Genomic DNA, 24157 nt, shown 5'->3' with positions numbered 1-24157 from the left:
TTTCCTCTGAGAACGATAACATTTATTCATTAGATATGAGAGCTCTGCTTTCGTAATTTTTCACGTTTGTGACCATAAAAATTCATTTCAGTTGGAAAAACTAATAAATATCCCAAGGAATTTAGATTTCTTTGAAATTTTGGTTACTGACCAACAAATATCATAAAAATATATAGGATGGTTCAAAAATTATGGGTAATTTAAGAAATCAACAAAATGAATGAAATACACTATATCTTGATTATAAAGAGAGATAGACCCTTTTACATATGACTAACCTCCATGTCCTGTATCTTCCTTAGCTTTCGTCCACTTACCTTGTATTTGTTCAATTAGTATCTAAGATTGAAAGAACATGATTTATTTATTTTATTTTTATTTGACGTATACACAAAAAAATTTCGAAAATGAATTTATATTTATGGCTGCATACATGCGATCACTCACTGAAAGGACTGAGAGTGAGAAAACGTTATTATAAAAATAAATAATAATCACTAAATATATCTACAAATCCTGGATAATATCTTAAGGGATAATCCTCTAGCAAAATTATCAGTCTGAATGATACATTCGAGCAAGAATTCTCGAGTTGATAACGGGTTACTGTGCATTCCAGTTAAAAAATTTTGATCAAAAACGTATCGGAGAATTGAGCTACCACATTCGATATGAGAAATTGACATTGCCAATTTGAAAAAGATAATGGAGGAGAAATTTGGATTCACCTTGATGGAAAAACCTACCAAAACAGCCTATCAAGAAGAATTTCCTTTGGTTAATGTCTATTTCTAGTATATTTCGTTTTTTTTTTCCACACAATCCGTGTGGGTATCACTGTTCATCGGACCAATCCGATAGATGTCGTTTCTGATTGCGACTCAGTCTTCGTGGTTGTTTTCATTCGCGTTCTTGTTGGTCAGGGCTTGAGCAAGGGCTGATATTTCACATTCCATGTGCACGTTTTTGGTCATCGCTTTGGCTAAGGATCCTCTCCTGTACGTTGTCGGATCGATTATGTTAGGCGTCCTTTTGGCGAAATGACGTTCTATCCATTTCAACATGGTTAGTACTGAGTCTGTAGATGGCAAACGACGTTCCGCAGATGTCTTTATGATGTTTGAATTTGTGACTCTGAACGTTGCGGCCATCCCTTTCAACGCCTGGAACAAGAAATATTTTCAACAACAATTTAATCGTGAAGAAAATATGTGTGGGAGCGCCAAAATTGCAAAAAAAAAACGTCACTTGTACATTCTCGAGCGCGTTGGCTTTTTTTCTTATTTTGAAGCTAATGATTCAAGAATAACGGAAAAAAAATAAATCTGACAGTTACATCAAGCCGAAACAATAAAAATTGGCCATAAATGTTTCAAAAATCAGTTTTTTGAATTATCTCCTCTTCTGGGCTTCAAATTGTTGTCGCATTCATTATGAAAGTTGTAGACCATAACATTTCCTACAAATTTTGTTGGAAGCAATTTTCTCTACGTTTGATCGTTTTTGAGATATGTGGCGATGAATATACATTAGACTAGATTTCTACATTGACCTTGGCCTTTCGCACGTGTGGCTAAGCTCCTCGCTCTCATCGCCCCCTAACTCAAAAATGGTTGAGAGTATGTAAAATTGCTTCAGACAAAAGTTGTATAAAATTTTATTATCTACAACTTTCATGATTAATACAGAAACGATAAGAGACACAGGAGGGGAGATATTGAAAAAAATGTCTCGTTACCATCTTCAAATTGTCAGATTAAGAAAACCCCCCCTTGATTTGTGTCAGATTAATGGGTCAAAACATCTGCAACACCGAGATTAACCATCTGAAAATCTGACACGCTCGAGTATGTACAAGTAACGTTTTTTTTTTCCAAATTCAAAGGACCGCTGTGACCTTGCGTCACATTCGAATTGTCAGTCGCTTGAAAAGTAGCTTTCATTGGGTCCAATGCACATATCCTTTAAAAATCTGACGAATTCTTTTTTTACCATTTTCAGCACTTCCGTATGGCAAAGTGAGGCAAAAATATTTCCTTTAACGTCAAGAATCTACTGTTGAAATATATGTATAAGTCAAAGGTTTTTCTTGTATATGCGATTAAATTTAAAATTTGCGCTAAGTTCATCTCATTGCAAGAGGACTAAAAAGTGACAAATCTTCTGAGAAAAGTAACCATATATCAAATCAAAATGATTAGTCTATGAGCGTGACAACCTAACGTCAGTGTTTTTTTTTTCATTCTTTTGCACAATTACAATTACACTACACTGAGAAACAGACGAAAGGACCTAATATTATACTCCCTATAGATACTCAACAACTCACCATCATGGCGTCCTCATCGGTCACGTCGTCACCGACATAAATTATCCTGATGCGCTCGCTCCAATCCACACCAAAAGCCGTTCTCAGTATATAGATGGAGGCTCTACCCTTATTCCACTCCACCTGTGGCTTGGCCTCAATAGCGCAGTGCGCGTTCCCGACCTTGAAACCAGCCTCCTCGACCAGTTTGCGGGCCTGCCGCTCCAGGTCGTCCCTGAGATGGACCGGTACCTCCCTGAAGTGGAAGGTGAGCAGGGCGCCCTTGTTCTCAACCCAGGCGCCGTCCCTGCACACCTGCTCCTGCAGCTTGGCGAGCAGGGAAGCCACCTTCTCGTGACATTCGGGAGGCATGGGATGCACGAATTTCGTACCGTCCGAATGGAGGATCTCCAGCCCGTGGTTTCCGGCGTAGGTTATGCCTTCGATTCCGACCTTAAGAAAAAAAAAATTATGAATATTTGAGAGCTTGCAATCCAGCTTGGTTTGGCTTTCATCGCACTGCTGCTAGTTCAGGTCAGGAATGAGAAGAAAAACTCACCATTTCCTTCACGTTGTTTACATTGCGGCCAGAAACAATAGCAATATAGACGTCCGGTATATTCGACAACCTCTGCAGGACATTTCTGGTCTCAGTTGGCATCACTGCAAGATCTGGATGAGGTGCTATTGGCGCTAGTGTACCGTCATAATCGAGTAAGAGTGCCAGCTTGTGAGAGTCTCCAATATACCTGAAACAGAAAGGGTTCTTCTTTAACACAAATGGTTACTTCTGGAGGCAAAGAGCTCTACTATAACATTACTAAGTTAACAAGTAATTGTCATTTCTTATATCAGTAAATAACACTGTATAAACGAATAGCCCTCAGCAATTAACGACTACCCTACTCACTTCGCAAGATATTCATCGAAATCGTCCAGAGTCACAGCCGGCATCATTATGGAACCAACATCGTCCCGGTCTTCAGGAGTGAACAGGGAACCCATGGCAGACAAGAAAGACTTCGTCCAAAAGTTCACATCGTTCACCTTCTCTCTTCTCCTGAGGTAGTTCATTCGGAGAATCCTCTCATCCTCGGGCATGGTAAGGGCTCTGTGCAGAACTTCAGCCGCTCCGGCTATCTCGTAAGGGTTGCATACAAGGGCTTCGTGCATGGTTTCTCCAGCGCCAGCAAAGGGGGAGACTATGAGGACTCCAGGGGGGGAATTGATCTGGCAAGCGACGAATTCTTTCGCGACCTGGAGAGACAAAATAACAGCGCATGTAACACCTAAAGAATATCTTGTAAGGGAAGGTTTTCATGTCTCATTGAACTCACCAAATTCATTCCATCCCTCAGAGGAGTCACCAAACCGACGAAGGCATCCCTGTAGTAACCAGCCAAATCATCTTGACTGACCTGACCGTAGATGTACCTTATGGGAGCCCAGTTTGGCGTGGTGAATTTTCCGTTGATCCTACCGATCAGCTGCTCGAGGTTCTCCTTCAACTCCTGATACTCCTTCACGTCCGTTCTCGAGGGCACGGCCACCTGGAGCATCGACACCTGTCCCCTGTGCTCCGGATGCTTCTCCAGCAACATTTCGAAAGACAGGAGCCTGTGAACCAGTCCCTTGGTGTAGTCGAGCCTGTCCACCCCCAGTATGATCTTCTGCTCGCCGGAGAACACTTTAGGCGCCTTTTCCGCCAGCTCCACGAACCTCTCGAAGGGTATTCCGATTGGAAGGGGTCGTACCCTGACGGACCTTCCACCCTGCTCGACAAGTAGGTTTTTTCGGTCGACACGACACCCAAGATATCTTTGACAACAGTCCACAAAGTTCAGGCAGTAATCGGTTATGTGGAAGCCGACCATGTCACAGTTGAGCATTCCCTGCAGGATCTCGTCTCCCCATGGGAGGAGCCGGAAGATGTCCCACGGTGGGAAGGGGATGTGGAGGAAGAATCCCAGTTTGCAGGGGATCTCTGCTTCCTCTGCGGCCTGGACAAACAAACAGATTTGCATTATCATCAAGGTATGGAGAGTAATTCGAAAGTTATGCGTTACCTGAATCTACAAAAACCTATATTGTATCTACATTGAGTGAGTGATGACTATTTGCAGCTTTAAATCAAGTTCAAAAGCTCTGTTTAATAGGATCTTTATTAAGGAAGACATACAAACATCGCTATATTGCCCACATAATTTAAGCCTGGATGAAAAATCGTACTCTATCTGGGTTTCAAAACTCAGGCAAAAAGATGCATTAATCAGACTCTTGATCTTCCTACCTGTCTTATCCAGCTAGCTGCCAACATCAACTGATAATCATGGACCCATATTAGAGGAACTTCGTGCTGCGGTGTGTCTTTTCCCCTCTTCAAAGATTTCAGTGCTTTTATGGTACAGTTTGCGAACAGTTGGTTCACTGAGACGTAATCTTTCCATTCCTCCAGTTTGAAAGTGGCGCGGTCTGGCATCGAGTGGAACAGAGGCCAGAAGGTTCCATTACATGCGCCGTTGTAGTAGGAGTCGAACATCTCAGGGTCCACGTGTACTGCCACCACCTTAAAAAATCATATTATGACTATACTTGGTGATATTATGAAAAACGGAACATCCAGAGTCAATGAATTTATTACAACAATTTTTTGTAGAATTGCGTCTTAGGGCGAGGATAGTATTTGACCCAAATCTGATTAAAATTCGAGCGTAGATAGAAAGGGGGAAATGATTGATGCCTAGGACACTTAGGACGTTTCTTCTCAGAGTTTTGTGATAAGTAGTGGCGTGTCTCAGGGATCTGTCCTTGGCTCCTTCCAATTGCTGGCCTCTCAATGGCATCAACATCTTCGCTGACGCCTCTTCAGGCGATCTTTTGCAGGGGAAACATTTATTTCAATGAAATGTACAAAATAGTAGTTATCTATTTATCATACTACGAAAAGCGACAAGGAGTACCAAAACTCAAATAAGTAAAATTTACTGCCTGGCATATCGTTTTGACAGGTGAATGTGTGGATGTGCCAGCACCGTTTGGGAATGTGACACTTCGCGACTTGAAATGCGTGCGAGAAAAGGGTTGAACGGACACGCTTATAGAAAAACGAATTAATGTATCTCTTTACAACGTATTGTACGATGATCAATGCGAATTTTAGCTAGGAAACACAGTTATCGCGTACCTACTTTTTTCGAGAGATAACACAAAAACCACTTTGTAGATAAAACTGTAGAAAAACTGATCGCTTCTTATCTTGACTTGAACAAATATAATTCCTAGAAATTCTTCCTAATTAATTCATTAAAACTTGGTGTTGTGTTTTCTACGTCACTTATGCCCGTTTGCTCCAAATTCTTCAAGAGCACTACTACGCCATGACTGTGCAACTTTAACATCCAGTAACCATCCGTTGGAGGATCGAAGGAGCCTTTTGAATACAGGGTGAGTCTTTGACTAGAACAAATATTTTAACACTAGATTCTTGAGGTCAAAATAAAACACTATTTTCCTATACCATTTTTTCCGATTCGATGATAAAAAGATATAGATATTTTAACTTTTCAGAATGAGCTGTGCCACCCCTGGATAATTAAAATTACTTTCAGAATAACTAGCTGAATGTGTGACACTACATATCTGTGGATCTTCTAAGCAGAGTTCTATTCAGCCAAAGTACTCAATTTTTTCAAAATTCATGGAAACTTTTTTTTAACATCAAATTACTCGAAAACGGTGGATTATTCTAGAAAATATGAAGAGTCCTTTTATTTTACAGAACGTTCAAATATTCATTAAATAGCTCAAGTTCAAGAGTTGGGTTCTTCGAATTTTCGGTATTTTTATGGTACGTAATGGTCATAATGAGAAAACTCAGAGACGTGGGTGATATCTTGTGTTCGCAGGAGATTCATCAAATAAATGAAAATTCATATTCCGAAATTCATCTCATTCGATTAAACCATTTGTGAGAGAGAACTAAAAATAACATTTTTTATGGTTTTTCAAGACCCTGTATCTTTTAAATCGAGCTGAATCGGAAAAAATTGTATAGGAAAAAAGTGTTTCCTTTGACCTCAAGAATCTACTGTTAAGATATTTGCATGAGTCAACGACTCACCCTGTATATCATAGGGATAGATGTTCTGCTCAGCTACAGCAAAATGATGCTTGCTCGTTTCAAAGCAGTTATAGGGCTGCACATCGTATGTAGCTGGCAGTAGGTGTTAGCGTTTCCTTTCCTCGATGCATAAGCATAAAAATACTCACATTATGCAGCGTTTTCCTCTGCTGCTCATTCAGATAGAAATTTTGCAATTCTTGCCTGGAACGACGCACCACACGTCTCTTTTTCGAATTCCTATTCACCAGATCCGTCGACGGCAGTAGCGCCGTGACTTCGCCATCCCCTATTTTTCCAGAGGACTCCACGATAACGGAACCGGCATGCTCGCAAATCGCACCGATCATATCCTCGCAGAGTTCCGCGTTCGTTGCATTCTTCAAATAAAGGAACAGAACCACCGGATTTTTCTTTGCCATGTCGAACAAACGATCGGAACAACAAAACTATTAACCTACTTATCGCTCCGTTTTATATTTCGAGAATGTGGAGAGATATGCACCACGCATCGATCAAGAAGTTTGCGTTGAATGATTCAATGGCGTCATATCCCCCAAATCAAATATGTACAAACGGGAAGAAATGGTAGTCGGAGTTCAATGGAATATTGGATGAAAGATAAAGAAGTAACCGCCTGTATCAGCCTTAGTAATTGAGGAAGAATTGGAATAATCTCCTTATCGTTTTATACTGGACATAATGAAACAATAAACTTCTCTTTTGTTTCAAGGAAACTAATTTTACTGATTTTTTCAGCGATTGGTGTAATTGGTAGTATTTCAACATGCATGATTCACGGAATATGGGTACCTAATGACCAAGCTTGTGTGAGGTTTTCAGACAGATAAACATTGATAAATATTTTAACTAACAAACTAACACAAACTGCCATATTATAGAGGATTCCCATATTTCCCATATTACCGAGATATAAGGCGTTGCATTCAGGTATCCCTCTTAGCTAACCTACTAAGGTCTCGTCTCTTAAGACCTGCTTGCCTCATCTCTTCGAGTCTCATCCAACCGTCTCGTGAACTCCATTCACATTTATAAAAGCACTCGGTTGCAGTGACGGCTTTGCATTCTTAGCCGGCCTAGGCTCTTGGCCATGTAGAATGTTGAATTTAGTCGAATAATTATCACTCACTCTGTTTTTGTCACGCCCTTACTATCTGGCTGCCTTAGGCCCGGGCCTGCTTGGCCTTATAGTTGGGGAGCCCAAGAAGGGAAATTCGGGATTTACTCGAGCGTGTCAGATTAATATAAGGGGAGATACCTTAGACCCTGTAGAGTCCCTCTACCAAAAATTAGACCTTTATAAAAGGGGAATCGTCTAGGACAGCCTGTCAGAAGAATAGTGAAAAAAAGATCATTGTACATACTCAAGCGTGTCAAATAGAGATATATGTGTTTAATTACATGTTGAAAAGTATATATTCTTTTAATCTGACCATTTAAGCGTGATGAAATTGTGTGGGAGGGCGCCAAACTTATAAAAAACTTTCACGTGTACATTCCCGAGCGAGGTGGCCTTTTTTCTTAGAAGCTAATAATTCCAGATTAACTGAAAAAATATAATCTGACAGTTTAAGCAAGACGAAACAACAAGAATTCGATACAAAGTTTACAAATATCAGTTTTTCTTGATTATCTCCCCTCCTAGGCTTCAAATTAGTTTCGCATTCATTATAAAAATTGTAGAGCATAACATTTTGTACAAATTTTGGCCCAAGCAATTTTTTCGGCTATTGAAAATTTTTGAGATATACCCTAGACTGGGTTTCTATGTTGACCTTGGCTTTTCCCATGTGTGCCTAAGTTCCCCGCCCTTATCACCGTCTAGCTCGTAAACGGTTGAGGGTATAAAAAATCGTTTCATACAAAGTTGTATGAAATTTAGTATCTACAACTTTCATAATGAAGAAAAAAGCGATTTGAGGTACAGGAAGGAAGATAATTAAAATAAATGCCTTCAAACTGTCAGATTAAGAAAACTCCTCCTGATTAGGGTCAGATTAAGTGAGTACCTTTTGTTTTCGATACTAATGGCACCAATGGCATAAATCAATTCTATAACTGAGAGTCGCTTCACAAGGGGGGAAGTTTGTTATGAAACGACTCTAACGGTCTAATATATTCAAACGTTTGACCTACCTTGTCCGATTTAAGTCCAGCTGTAGGTGTAATGTCTCCTGGTTCAGACTCAGGTATCGGTTCGTTAGGGTCCTCCAGATGGATACCTGGCCATCCGACCCACAATCCATTTCCGTTTATCACCACCGGTGCTACTGCTGTTACCAAACCCCCAGCACTGCGGAGATATAGTCCAAAATTAAATCAATGAAGATTCGATCAAAATTTCATGAGCATAAAACAAATTTTTCATTCATTTTCCATATTTTCAAAGATCCAATCCAAAGTCCATCTATTTTTGAGCGATCTGAGATGAAAAGAGTTGGTCGATATAAAAGAACTAAAATGAAACGGAAGGATAGATGCATCTTATTAACAGCAAGGTGGCTAATAAGGAATTAGAAGGCAAACTGATTAGGAACTATGATTTTTCCATATTCTATAACCAAATGTTTGAACTCAACATCAAGCACTGAGATACGGCTGGTCACAACCCTTAATAAATTACCCTCTAAGTATCGAAATATTATACTTCCAATAAGAGTATGGCTCAGAAATTGATTGTCGAAATCTCTGAAACGTCGCTGTGTTTCAGAGATTGATTATTTCCATAAAAACTTGAAAAGGTCATCATCGAGACCTGACCATCGATCTGTATCACACTGTCACGGAAGCCATGTCGATTGTGACACAAATTGAGACCTAAATCCCTCATTTTCCAAATAATCTGTTATTGGGTAACCTATTCCGGGAGCTGACCGAGATTGTTTTCTTATTTATGTTATTATTTGTATCAGTAGTCACCATGGTCCTGCGTCATCGAGGATGTTGATAACACGAGCATTACATACATTTCGAATAAAAAGTGAAAATGGATTGGTGTCAAAGTCTTTTTTGAAAAATTCGAATGGATGATGAATAAACATCTCAGATATAAAAGACGATAGAATTTCGTGCAATCAGTAAAACTACAAAACTATCACATTATACTACATTGATGAATGAGTTCAACTAGAAATAAACAGATTGAGTTCAATAAATATTTTGAATTTCGATTTTTTTAATTGTCGTTGTCGTTTTTTCACCCTCTGTATATACAGTATTCAGTACTGTATATATGTAATTGAATATTGGCAAAAAATTTAAGCGGTGATATCAGCTCCCTGGAGATGGCACTTGAATAGTAATCTTCAATTTTTATTAAAAACCAGAAAACTGACAGAAATGAAATTGCATAGATATTCCATGGGAAGGCAATGAAAAAAATTTAGGTATTTTTGGTAACCCGATTCATTTTGAACAAATAAGGTCCATTGTGATTTCTTGCTTCAAGTAACGGTATTTGAAAATAAAAATAATTTATCAAACGTAGCGTGAATTATCTTTGAACTGGAATTCACCTAGAAGGCTGATGTCATGCTGGCATTATATATATTTTTTTTAGCCCACTCGCTCTCATAAAATATCGGCGGAATTTCTGTCAGTTTTTTGATTTCTGTAAAAAAAATTGAAAATTGCTTATCACAGGGCTATTAGAAAAAATAATATGAAAGGCCACTCAATTTTCAGACAAGCAATCACCCCCAAAATTTTTCCGAAAATATTCATTTATAGAATGTATTTTTAGCGCTTCTGGCATTTATTTTCACATATTTTCCTTCTTTTTCAATTCCTTCCCGAAAAACCCTGAGTTTTTTTACCCATTTCGCAATTCCAACAAAGAAAGTAAAGTTGAAATATTTTGGTTTCACATGAGATTGTTCAGAATACGAAACATTGACTTCATGTCAACTCCACAACAAAATGTAGTGATATTTTTATGGTATTTGAAGTTCAGTAGTTATTTTCATTTTTATCGATATAACCTTGTTTTGATTTAGCAAAATTTAATACATATGAAGAACATTTTCAACTAGATTATATTTTCGTAACTTATTGAACCTTTTTATAATTTCAGAAGTCGGTTTTATTCAATTATTTTGCTCGCTATCAATGTATGTATTTCCTCTGTAAGTGTTATTATAATAATAATGATAATATTTCAGAGAGTCAATAGTCGATAGCCTATTTTTGCTTTCGAGAAAAAAATGATGGAATGAGATTCATTGATTACTTTGGCAAATGCGGCCATCTGTTATGTTTGTCGTTGTCCTTTTCATTTAAGTATCCTCAAATATTACACAATGGTAGACAACATTATACAGATATTCCAGCATGGACGAAAAGTAGATATTAATTCTACAAATCCGGAATGAAAATAAATTCATGTTAAAAATATTAAGAATAGCAAAAAATTATAACAGAAAATTATAACTTTCTATAGTAATATTTCAGAAAACAACTGTTTTCTTGTTAAATGAAAGAGGGGCAAATCCAAAGCAGATTTCCAGTCAAAATCCTACCTAGATAAAGATGCTAATAAAATGCAGTGAACTATCCTTCAAAACATTTCCCCTATCAATCAAAATCGAGAGTTTTGTATGCTTTCTTCACAAATAATTGTTGGATTTGTTCAAGGACGGCAGTGGCGTGCGTTCAATTGGGATACCAGGTATTCGAAGTTGAGAAATGGCCGATACAAACACAACAAACCGACCTTGCATTTGACTTGAATGATCTTCTGACTTCTCGAGTCATATTGACTTTCGTCTCTCATTGAGGAACTTTTAGCATTGAATGTTTTCTTAGATTGTAGTCCTTTCACGCCTTAAACTAACCTTGCTTTTCTCGTCAACCTGCCATTTTCCAGTCTCTTCAAAACGAAAGGCAGTCGGTTGGAGACCACTATCATACTGCCCGAAGAGGTGATGACATCTGCAACAGTCATTTTCAACTTTAAAATACACTGTAACAACGGGCACAAACAACTGAAATAAATCAACGAAAGCTTGACATAAATTTCGAAACCGCGAAACAAAGTCCAGGAACAAGTTTGCGAATTTAGAGTGAAGAAGGAAAGTGAGACGGTCTTGAAGATTAGATGAACTTTTAGCCAGAAACGTAAAAATTAGACTGATAAGGGGGATCTCAAATTAATAACTAACTCGGACTCAGGGTTATCTCTGGTAGGTTGTATTGTATTGCAAGAATTTTCGTTTTCGAGATAGCCATGAATGTGGAATAATGTCCTCTTAATGACTTTTGATCGTATAAACAACGCTAGATTGATTCGGTCCCCAATTTCGACCGATAAATTCGTGATCTTTCTAAGTGCGTTTCTTCCAAATAAAATGTGGGTCAAATTGTTGATTTGATCGGGAGCCACGATAATTTCAGGGTTAATCAATGGATGACAGATATACCAAATTATTAAGGTACGTTGCATTGTTTCAGATAACATTGTTTTGAACAATTATTCATTCCTCGAATTGTTGACTCTTCTGGTATAATAACAACAGAGTACAATAATAATAATACACGTGTTATACAAAATCCAATGTGGGAAAACAAAGAATTATAGAATAAAGAAATCTTGTATGAATAAGCTTTGATACTGCATATTATACATTGTTTGACAGCAATAATGTTACTTTTACATGTGATTTTGTTTTACAAGGAAGATTTTTGACATATTTCACTGAGATTTCTCGCGATTTGATTTTTTGCAAATTTCACACACGCTGTAACTTACGTGTTTCCTCTGCCTCAACAAATTCTCCCAACATGATACAAAAATTCATATTTCTATCGAGTCAAACAATCGAACTACTGATCAAAGGATGAAGCTTATCTCGTGGAATTGAAAATAACGAAAGTACAAGACAAAACATTGCTATGAATGCTTTTCGTACTCGGAATTAGATAATCGCATAAATTTGTTTTATGGATGTAGAAAATTAATTGAAATATTCTCGGAATTTTGAAGACTTCAACTTTTCTGACATATTTTGAATGTTATACTCCATGATAAATTTGATGTTCAAGGTGAAGTCATTATAAGAGCCGTTAGTGTTATGAATTCAGAGAATAGGGCACGAAAATCTACAGGGCGTTTGGAACAAAGTGTGCACAAGACGTATATCTAGAAAACTGGGTGAGATTTTTTCTTGATTATTGGTTAATCTTAAGGAATAACAGGGATCTATTCAACTAAGGTATTTTGGTCTCGTACGTGCTGTGTTATATCAAATAGGACATTCTCCATCTGCAGTTTTCAACCTTTTAACCATTGTCAGTATCGGAGGTTTGGGTACGAGGAAGTTCAAATAAGTCTTTTTAAAAGTTATACAAAAAAACAAAAAATTTAATGAATGTAGGGTGTCCCATTTGAACTAACAAACTTTGGCTCAACTTGCGTTATAACCAAAGTCCAAAGTAATTCAGCTGAATAGATTTCTGCCATTCATTACGATACAGAAATTTCCAGGAACAGTGCACTGTTCACCCTGATGGCAATGCTACTGAAAATGTCACGTGAAAGAAAATTTCTTCAGAAATATCATCGAACTCAGAGGTTTTGAAAGAGGAGGTGGAATATAAGTGATGATAACCATTTTTGGTAGAGTGGAGCTTCTCCTGTTCCGACCATTCCTTCCAGAAGGAGTCGTGTCTACTGGAACCAGGTTCGGGGAATTCTTGGATGGTTTCTAGGGGTTCATGGATCGGTGGAGAGCTTGGGGTGGGGCGAGATGGACGAAGGGGGCATTTGTCTTTACACTTGTCTTTGCATGTGGGTTGCAGCGTGCCTCGTTCTCTTCTTCACTTCTTCTCTAGAATTGGATGGTTTAACGTTAAAAAGAATAATTTTAATCAGCAACTGTTCACTCATCCCTTGCTCGAGAATAGAGAGATCGATATCAAGGATAGGTAATGAATAGAATTAACCAAAAAGTTATATCGAGTACTAGCTGTCTATACAGGTGCTCGAGAGAGATTGGAAGGGAATCATAAGAGCGCATATATCAACATCATGGCAGTAAGCCAGAAGCCAAGCTGAAGGCCTGACCAGGGAATGCCCCAATACCATAAAGCATGAGGTTTGACACCATAAAGTGACTCTCCTATGGGAACCATGCGGATCATAGTGATGATTCAGGAAATAGAGAAGCTGATGAACCGAAAAATCCATCAAGGTCAACAACTGCTGGATCTGAACTCTTTTGTGGGCTTGGAAAAGATCAACATGAAGCAGCTGCAACAGAAAATCCTCTGAGGAATTCTACTGGTCTTCCATGGCTAGAAAATTTCGGTAATGGTGGAACAGTTGACGCAACATTGGTTCAAACATCTCTAGTACTGCATGGACCAGCAGAAAAGTATGAACTGCAGGCTGTGTGGATACTGTTTAGTACAGGAAAATGCACCTATATGGAAGAGTTTCTGGAGAAGGAAGAAACAGGATGGAAAACACCCTCCTAAAAGTGTTTGGATGTCAGTAAGAATTAGTAACCCCTTCTTACTGGCTTTCTTATAGGACCTTCTCGCCTCAGAAAGCATATGATGATAATGGATTCATCAGAAACTGACGAATGGAGTTCCTATGGTGAAGAGAGACTTCTCTTCACCTGATCACTGAGTGCCTCGCCATTTAAGGTCAACGAAGAACGCCTTGAACGAGAAAATATCAGAAGGAACGAGGACTTAGCCTTCTTGAACCCCTATTGGATACTGAAGTTTATTGGGGCTCTGGAGCTGCACTCTGGACTGATGAAAAACAGCTCTTATATGAGGGGCACAATAGACCAGTGAACTGTAACTCCCATTTTCATCAATAATCTTGTGATTCAAGAAAAAACCAAAACCTTTTCACCTCTGAACTAAACTAAAATTTTTTACAAGAAGCAGATCGACAGTGTGTCATAAAACAGAAGCATCTTCAGGTGGGTGAATTGAAACTACTGCCCATCGATTGAAAACCAATGGATTTGGATCCTTCTATTCTAAGCGTTAACTCTACTCTAACTAAGTATCAGATCTATTAATCAATAAGTCATGAAATCAAAAATGCCAAATCGATGAGAAATTGTGGCAAATTTTAATTGATACCGTTAATGTCTGATAAGATTGCCATTAAATAGCTTTTATTATTTCCTGAAAGCTTTAAATTTTCGAGGATAGTAAACAATGTCAGACGAAAAGTTCAGAACAATCAGGCCACTACGAATAATTGGTACAGGGTGTCCGAGTTAAAGTGTCCCTATACCTTATTGTAGGAACGAAAGGAGCTAGAACAAAAAGTTGAACACAAAACTTGTCTGTAATCCATTGACCTTTTATTCTTCATAACCCACCTTAATACAGGATGCTCCGTTTTTTCCCCATGGGTGTCAACTTTCTTGTTTCAAATAGAACATCCTGTATATTATTGCATTTTTGAAGTCCTTGCCAAATTTTAAAGTGACTTTGGTATGGTCCTATATAGCACCGATTCTGAGATATTCGACTTTTTCCTAAAATTCTGACAGCTGCAGGTGCTCACTAAAATAGTTGATACTAGTTTTCTGATGGATGTTTCAAAACCAAATTTTGCCCAGCTCTTGTCAACATATTGGATCATACGCTACACCTCTATTTTTAGCAATATGATATACAGGATCTTCAAAAATTGAAGTTAAAAATTCAAATTGTGAAAGAGGAGTGAACTGAGGGTTGAAGTTTGGCTTATTGCGCTGGATTTTCGAGGTATTTTCTTCGGTAGTGAAGTAAATGTGGATACATGTTGAAATACATTCCCACAAATCTTTCTATAAGAAAACAAGTCAAAAATCATCAGAGATGATCATGAAATATCAGTCTATTCACGAAGGATCCTTTCTTGAAGAATATAAATCGTAGATTTCCATTCCTAAAGTCACGAGTTCCACAAGAAAATCAATGAAACCGGATATGTGTATAAACGCGATCAATTGTCACGTAGAATAACGACATATTTAATTGTTCACTTGATCAAAAAGTCGACACTTCTGATCAACGTACCTGGACCAGAAACCAATTGAAGAGTTCTCACAGATGGGCCCATTTTCACTTCACATCACTCTTGTACGACCGCGTTTTGACAATGCGAGCGGTGCTTCTAAATCGCAGCTACGATTCGAAAAACTATTAAACACTAAACGATTCCACCTTTTATGCTGGCGTCTATAAATGTTCCTATTTGTTTTGGATTAAATTAAATTTACACTTTGCTGAATGATATTAAGAACGATAAAAGTGGAAAAATCGATCTATCTTTGGAGGCGACCTTGAAGTCCATCGAATCGACACCAACATGCAGCGTGACATGGATGACACTTTTTCATAAAGGGCAAGGTAGGGTCGAATTTCTTCATTGGTATTTCGGCAGTGTTAAAAGATACAGGTTCATTTAGAAAATTAGCAAAGTTGGATAATTCAATTGAAAATACTAGATTAGAGTATACTTCATATTCTTGAAAAAAAACGTTTTATAGAGAAAAAAAAATCAATGGAAAATTCAAGATAAGCTCATTCTTTGAGTCTGTAGAAAAACTAGAATCAACTATTTCGTTTTGTGTACATGCTTTACAAATACAAAATTGGGAAGACTAACCTTGCATTCTCCATAATCTGGCAGCCAAATTTTTTTTCGATTCCCTCATTATAATTTTCAATGAAAATTAACTTCACATGAAAAAAACGTTGACTGTAACGTAGAATAGAACTAATGACACCTAATAGATTGACGATAACGATAAAAACTGGGTGATATGCATTTCCCTGCCAATATTTTATGGATCTTTAAATAACACACCATCCATAGTACTTTTCCTCACGCAGGAACAAATTTTTTAAGCACTCATTTCCGATCATCAGATCAGTCGGTGCTTACATGAGGCTGGCTAATTGTGTTTCCTATCCCTGACCCTGCACTTGCTCGACATTGACATGGTTTCATTTTTGTGAACCTCCAATAGTCATCTCACTATTAAAATCAGGTGGCCATGATTGATTGCCAATTTTCGAGAATTCAGAATGGCATTCTGCCTCTACTTCTGATGGAGGGTGAACTGTTTGAGCACCCACAGCCAGCAAAGCTTATTATGTAGAATTTTTAATAGCGAATCCATTATAATGGGGAATCCTCCTCAATTTGGGTTATCACAGCATATGCAAGTTCAAACTGAATAATTATGAGTTTCTTTCATGAATTTTTCATATGCACCGAGAAAACTATTCAAAATCATTCTTCAAATATGAGGTTTTAAAATTTCAATCGCTTCGTTTCTAGTTTACGATTTGGCAACAGCGCCTACTAGAAAATAAAAAGAACAATGGTTGGTTTAGAAAATAACAGTTGTTGATAAGGCGCGTACTCACTGGCGAGCCTCAACAGTAACCTACCATAAAAATCCTATAAAATTCTACGACCTTCCTCGTTTGTCGCAGACTTCATAGATGGGTGATATAGATAGCCATCTTTGTCTATCTCATCAAGATAGTGTATTTGTCCTTTATTATCAACGCATGTTTCTGTCGATGTTGCCAACTTGTGCAATAGAAACAAAACGGTATAAATTTTAAATATCCATTTTAATTTTTCATTTTTAAACCTTATAACCTGTATAACCCTGTATTATTTCTATCCGAAGAGACCTCAGGTGTATATTGTGTATTGGGTGGCTTTACAGTTGAAAATTCTCCAATCATTTCGATTACAGTCACAAAAATCAGGAAAAGGTTCCAAAAGCTGACCAGATCTGGTAATAATCTGTTCATGTCATCCAACTGTAATTGTTAGAGATTCCCGAAACAAATATTTACCTAGTGCATCCACAACTTCTTTGTGTATTGTTGAGGTCACACGTGATAAGCATTCATTGAGCAGGTGGACAACTACAATAACAATCTTTGTGAGAATAAAGCCCTTGAACCTCTCGATCATCTTGTATCTCTAGGATACGTCGTTTGCGTCATAGAATCGGACCAAAGTTATTATCAGGCGATTTTTTCAACAGATGTGATAATAAGAAATGAATATATTTTGATTAATTATTATTCGACCTCAATTATGAATAGTTCCAGATAATTTTATTGGAGTATCTAAAAACCTTGATCATATTGGATGTGCAAAAATGATTTCGGTTGATTTTGTGCTCATTTAGGTTCCCTGATAAGTTTTCTGGACCAATCACTGTTCACCCTACATTGCCTTGTTATGTAAGTATGTGTTTTTAGATAATGATGATTGATATTTTTCAATGCTGCTCGGATTAAATCATAAACTTCTAATCTTTCTTGTTATTCACATGGTGTTTCTGGCTTCAGAGAATACGCCCACTATGTAATTTCTATTTAGGTATGCACTAACTATTGCCAAAAACTGAAATTTCTTGAATCTACATAAACACTTTGAGTATATTATTGGAATAAAAAATCAATTGTAAGTTATCACATAGGGGTGAGTGAATAGTTGTAAAAAATTTATGATTCCTTGTCAAAAAATGGTGTTAATTTCTGCTGAATTTGGAAAACGAATACATCATTCATGAAAATATCTCGGAATATTCATCTGTTTCCATTCAGATTTCCTGATGATTCAATACTTTGAATAAAAATTTTATTACCATTCATACAGAACAGGAAAATCAGTTTTATGATGGTATTACCATCGGCAACAGATCTAGTAAATAGGTATTTTCATGCGAAATATTATTTATCGATTTACACAATATTTTTTTAGTATCTCATAAATATTGTTTGTTAACAGAGGACCTGCGATATTTGGGTTATTATTCAAGGAAATTACCCGAAATTTTCTCAGTTTACAATATGAGGCATTGTTTATCAACTTGAAACTTGAAAAGATATCATAATATTTATTTTCAGCTTTTGACACAATGCTAATGAAACTAGTTCTTTTACAATCGATCGTTTCTAAAAAAATGATTGTGGTAGTTCTTATCAAAAATGAAATGGAGCTCACCGAAAAAATAAGACTCTCATGGGAGAATCTTCAACAAAAACAATCTTACGTCACTTTCTTTACAGAAGATTTCACACCACTTATTTCACTAAAATTTCACGTCATGATGCAGAATTTCTGACAATACGAGTGATTGATAATTGATTGGGTGACAGCATCAAATCATGCTGAGAAAAATTTGAATAGGGGAAAAGTTCAACCAAGAAAATGATGAATTAGAAACCGATTATGATGGAGACGAGTGTATGACTATTTGGAGTTTCAAAAATTTGGGTATAGAAAACAAGCTAACTCCCATGTAATTTTCCTGCATTTTGAAATATTCTCTATTTGCTTCACCTTATTAAGGTCACAACGGAAAACAACATGCATTTTTCTTCTACATCAAATTTGCAATTTCTATTCAGCTAGCATGCTCACATTTTTCATACTCTTTTCAGTTTAATAAAATTTTTTTATATATATCATGCAAATTTTCTTGTTCATCAAATAAATACGATTCGATTCAAATTTTTCAAGTTCAAACCTTCTGATAAAGTCCAACTACCAACTTAAAGTTGGGTGAGTTTGAATAACGTATCTGCAAAATTGAAATTCATATTCAGATCATGGTCGTTATCGAGTTATAGGTCGATAATTTTATTTGAACTTCTCATTATCACACAGCACTCAATTTCTGTTCGGAATAACTCAAGTTTAAAGTATAAATATGTTAGAAGGATGAACGAATATTGTCTGGTTTCATTGGAGAAAATCAGTAGAAATTCGCAATACTTGAAATATATTGCTTTCATTAAACTTTATTAATCTAAAAAACCTATTTTCATCGTCTAAAAAAAAATACAAGCCACATAAGCAGGTTTCTAAAACCCGATGGTAAATATGGATGGTACCTATAGGAAGATGAGGGGATAGTGTACATGAGAATCCTTCGAAATTTAACACTTATTTCACTCATGAATATACTTCTGCTTTGAGTTGACTTCCAAAGCAGAGGAATTACTTTTTCCATATACAATTATAATATGATAATTGCCAAAGTAAATCTGTTTGATGGTTCAAAACTTTATATTCCCCTGGAATTTCGCGTTTTATGTCAGAAAATCGATCGGAAATAGGTCAGGGATAATTTTATCAAAAGGGCACAATTTCGGGCAAGTGAAATACTCACTTTGAAAGTCTCTAGATGAGTAAGGAACTTTACTATCCCGTCTCCAACCCATATTTCATGGAAGTACTCGCTTCATTCAAAAAATATTACATTGGAAACCGTTTGTTTGCAAACTTAACCTACAGGTTATGGAATCAGTCCAGGTTCCACAGGACAAAATAGAATATTCTAGGTGCTGCTCATGCGCCCAATACGCAAGGAGATTGAAAAGGAGGGAAAGGACCCTACGGTGACATCTATGCTAAGACTCTGGAACTATGGGTTGGGCCAGAATTTTCTGGAAAATTTTCTATTTCAGACGAAACATTTTGTCATCGCTCTTAATGATAGCACTCGTTATCAAGTGCATTGTGAAATTTCTAAATATGATAATAAACTCCCATATAGAGGATATCGTTGTAAATAGAGCCAAAGAAATTATCCTCTTTGCAAAGGATAGGGAGCTTTTTAACATTGACTTTTTGAATTTCCCGCAGACCCCTTATTTTCCCTGCTTATTTTGGTTCAGTGTTTATCAAGAAAACCCCTCTAGAATTGAGCGTCTCTGGCTCTTACCACTAGATGTCTCTATAAGGACCTAATTTGGAATATTTCCCAATACGTTTTCCTTCTGTTCCTTCTAACTCGAGCTTTGCTCAAACATTAGTATAAACTTCTTCCCTATGGTGTTTTACTAAATAATCTATATAAATCCTGCAGATATATTTTGGAGGTATGAACCTGTTAGTTGAGGGTTTAGTGTACTGAAGGTGGGTATACAAAATACAAGCTTATAAGGAATCAAGAAAAAGGGTTTGTAGAATGTAAGTGAAAAAGGTCAATTCAAACTTTTATCTCCTTCCAAAAAGAGGATATCGATTATATTAAATTCTTCACTATGCAATAGTATGCATATTCTCAAATAATACCTACATACAGTATCAGTTATACTCAAAGGTCACTTTATAGATGTCTTCATAAACTTTATAGATGGTCGCAGGCATAGTCAGGTTGGTAAGTGAACCATGGATGAGATTATATTAGGTGTGAATAATTCATTTATGATCTCAATGCATGCTCTAAGCATGTTTATATTCATGTACTTCAGTAAATGAAATTTTTGTATTCAATTGTGGCTGCAACAATCTATTTAGGTAACAAAGTTATTCCTGAACACAAAATAAAAGATGTTTCCATCAATAGCAGAGGAAATCTCCTATATTTCTCCAGAATATGCACTTTTCCATCAAGAACATTCATATTTTTTCGCTTTTCACAATATAAAGCGCATATATCGCACCTCCCAAGGATAAGGAAGGAAAAACATAAATAAATTGGAACAGTAGATTCATTCTATAAGGGCATCAACAAAAGATTCTTTTCCAATCATTGACTTCAGTGGATTGTATGGGATGAATTCTCTTCAAACGAAGACGATGCTGTATTGATTCAGCTTTCGTGGAAGACGTTTTTTGAAGTCACGGGTAAGTCATATATGTAAATTATCCTTTATATCACCAGAATTAGCAGTGGAAACATTCAAAAAGAATATAAGATCATGATCACTGTGATGTACGTTCTGGTCAGTTAAAAATATCATTGCTCAGTCAGATATTTGATCAATTTTTCAGCTTGCATGAAACCAGATGCTAGAGCTCCATCCACGCTGGAGAATCTGTTCGGATGGGTGGCCTCTCCAGCGAAGAATATCCTTGGAACTCCATTCTCATCCACGACAGGTTCAAGAAGTTCAGAGTGTGGGGAACCAACCATGCTGGCAACATCCACTGTTTCGTATGAGAATGATCCTCTGAAATGAGGATTTGTGCACCATTTGGATCTGAAATGTACAAGAAGATGATAATCAATTTCAACATAGGAATTGGATGATGTTAACTAACCGAATAATCGATGAGGGTTTTGGAATATCGTGATCCCTGCCAAAAAATTTCCTCATTCCATACATGATACCTTCGATCAACTGATTATCGCTCAGCAGTTCGGTTTCTGGCACCAGATGTCCTGCAATCCAAGCAGTTAGGACTTTTGGGTTATTTGGTGCAGGTGAAACACAGTGGAATCCTGCAAGCCAGTGCTTTCCACCCTAAGAATCAGAATTATGCAGAATTCGACAAATTTTTCGAACAATTCACCTCAATCTACCTTCAATGGACCAAAGGGAACTTCTTTCGATAGCTTCATCTCATCTTCTTCGCTCCATATCAAGTAGGCGTCCCCATTATTCGTCCACCATACGTCAGGAAATAAAAGTACAACTTTCATTATCCCTCCAATTCCCAAAGACTTTATGGCTCTGATTTTCGCCTCATCTAATGCAGGTTTAAAGATTTTCTCATGATCGTGCTTCAACACTCCCAGTGACGCAGTGAATATCACGTGGTCTGCAGTAAATCTCTTACCATCTTGACACTCGACATGAATTTCCTTCTGTTTTTCTCCCCTGGTGATGATACTAGTGACAGTTCTATTCAGATAAATTCTGGAGTCCAGCATTCTAGACTGTTGGTAGCCAATACGTTTTCGCAAAACATCGAAAATTGTCTTGTAGCCAGATCCGGACCATGATTGCATCGGGTTGCCAGGATAGACTTTGAAGTTGTGAAATTTGCTTCTCGCAGCATGCCAATCGAAAGATCCTTCTAGGGTGAGAAAAATCAGTTCTATGGTTTTTTCGAATTCTTTCACAATCTTCTTCATTCTTGAATCGCTCTCATGTTCCAACAGAACTTCGGAATATCTAGAAAAGTTTATGAGTGGTCATGAAGAAAATTGATGTCACCTTACAACTTTGGTGTTTTACCAAACAATTTTCAGATTCTTTAGAGTAACTCTATTTAATTGTTTGGGCAAGATTTTATGATTGATGAAAAAACTTAATGATCATTGGTTGTTACTTTGCCTTAATCCCTCAAAAGATGGCTGTTGTCTATTGCTTTACCTCTTTGAAAATGCTTCCGAAAGCGATACATTCGGTTGTCCTGGACTTATCTCAAAGTCGTGAAGCAGTCCAAAAAATTCCATCAGCAAAGAGTCGTTCATTTTTCCACCATCGGAGTAATATAATTCAGAACTCCACTCATCTTGATTCGTCTTCATGTGTTTCCTAGATAATTCGAATACCAAATTACCATCTTCGCCATGCACGTATTCTGCACCAAGATCTACAAAACCTTGCCCGATTTGCACGCTATGGATTCTTCCACCAATACTATTTTCCGCCTCTAATATACGGAAACTAGTGATATTATTCTCTAGGAGCTTGCAGGCTGAGGCAAAACCTGAAAAAATTCAAAACAAGAGTTTATATTAAAAAAAATATTCAGTTTCAAAAGAAGTATAAGTATATAAAAATAAAAGTACTGATTGTTGCCAAAAATTAAAGTTGAATCGAACTTATGAATAATCTGTTCTTTGGTTTCACGAAAATAATTCAAGACGAGGTGTAATTTTCAGAAAATTATGAATAATAGGAAAAATATTGAAAAAGTACACGCAGACACAGCAAACAAACACTCTGAGAAAGATTGGTTCATTTTGAACAACTTGGAAGTACAAATTTATTGTCCCAAAGTTAGAAATTGGGATTGAGACGCAGTGAAGGCAGTGTCAGAGTACTCAAATGCTGGAGAATTCATTCAATTGATCTCCACCAAGCTGAATATTTCAGGCTTTCAGTCCTTCGTTACCAACTTACCTGAAATTCCGGCCCCAACAATGATTACTTCTTGATGAAGGACTCCTTCTTTGTGTGCCTCCATTCTGGAATTCGGAAATAGTCAAGAGTAAGAGCTGATAATATACTAAGTAATAAAAATACAGTAAGTTGGAATAATTCAGGAAATAAAAGACAATTTTTTTATTGTGAATATGGTCGGACAGGCCGATAAGTCATTTGAATTGCTCTCTTTTGCATATAAGAAAATGTTTTTAGCGAGTGTCAGAGGAAATCTTGATTTTTTTATTACTCTTCTTAAAGGTTTCAAATGCGTACCAAATATGGAATAATTATTTCTCGCCGCTTACAACATCTTCCAAATCAATTAATTTACTTGAAGAGGAGGATGTAATTAGTAGAAGAGTTACTCTTTCAGAATATGCATCATTTTCAGCTCTATGATGATTTTTCTGGGAGATACGCGTGTTATTATCAGTTAAAACTTCCCCAAGACCAAACGGCTGGGCCGAGATGGATGAAATTCTCAGAATTATTAATGAAAGTGTTGCTATTTCAGAATATGTACCACATTTAGTTCTAAGATGATTTTCCTTGAAGATACGCTACTCGAAAGTTGACCCTCGAAAAATACCAAAAAGATGGGGTCAGTTAAAACTTTCTCAAGATCCAACGGTTGTTCCGAGATGGATGGAATTCTCAGATTTATTACTAGGGAAGTTTCTCTTTCAGAATATTTGTCACATTTATATATACGTTGATTTTTGTGGAAGATACGCGACTCGAAAGTTGACCTTCGAAAAATTCCCCAATAGATGGGGTCACCTGAAAATTCGTCAAGACCAAACGGTTGCACTGAATCCCAAGAG

At 37.0% G+C, this 24157-nt stretch overlaps 1 protein-coding gene and 1 pseudogene across 5 annotated transcripts; both read right to left on the bottom strand.

The window, feature by feature from the left end:
* Positions 1 to 359: 359 nt before the first annotated feature.
* Positions 360 to 19774, bottom strand: LOC123310510 (alpha,alpha-trehalose-phosphate synthase [UDP-forming]). 5 transcript variants are annotated; one of them, XM_044894006.1, is made up of 10 exons: positions 18445 to 18587; positions 13055 to 13273; positions 11282 to 11378; positions 8586 to 8742; positions 4599 to 4874; positions 3646 to 4308; positions 3219 to 3565; positions 2868 to 3057; positions 2330 to 2761; positions 360 to 1163 (listed from the first exon to the last, which is right to left on the bottom strand). In XM_044894006.1, exons 3-10 carry the CDS (start codon positions 11353 to 11355, stop codon positions 882 to 884), a joined length of 2421 nt encoding a protein of 806 aa, XP_044749941.1. In that variant the 5' UTR covers positions 11356 to 11378; positions 13055 to 13273; positions 18445 to 18587; the 3' UTR covers positions 360 to 881. The 5 variants fall into 5 exon arrangements, with proteins under 5 accessions (XP_044749941.1, XP_044749937.1, XP_044749938.1 ...); XM_044894002.1 differs by lacking the exons at positions 13055 to 13273; positions 18445 to 18587 and adding an exon at positions 19616 to 19774; XM_044894003.1 differs by lacking the exons at positions 13055 to 13273; positions 18445 to 18587 and adding an exon at positions 16072 to 16231.
* Positions 19775 to 21176: 1402 nt separating this feature from the next.
* LOC123310415 lies at positions 21177 to 23429 on the bottom strand (annotated as a pseudogene).
* Positions 23430 to 24157: the final 728 nt, after the last annotated feature.

The sequence above is a fragment of the Coccinella septempunctata genome, chromosome 3 (genome assembly GCF_907165205.1).
Source record: "Coccinella septempunctata chromosome 3, icCocSept1.1, whole genome shotgun sequence".
In the NCBI taxonomy this organism is placed as follows: domain Eukaryota; kingdom Metazoa; phylum Arthropoda; class Insecta; order Coleoptera; family Coccinellidae; genus Coccinella; species Coccinella septempunctata.
Note: the sequence above shows the minus strand (reverse complement) of the source record. Positions and strands in the feature narration are given on the sequence as shown.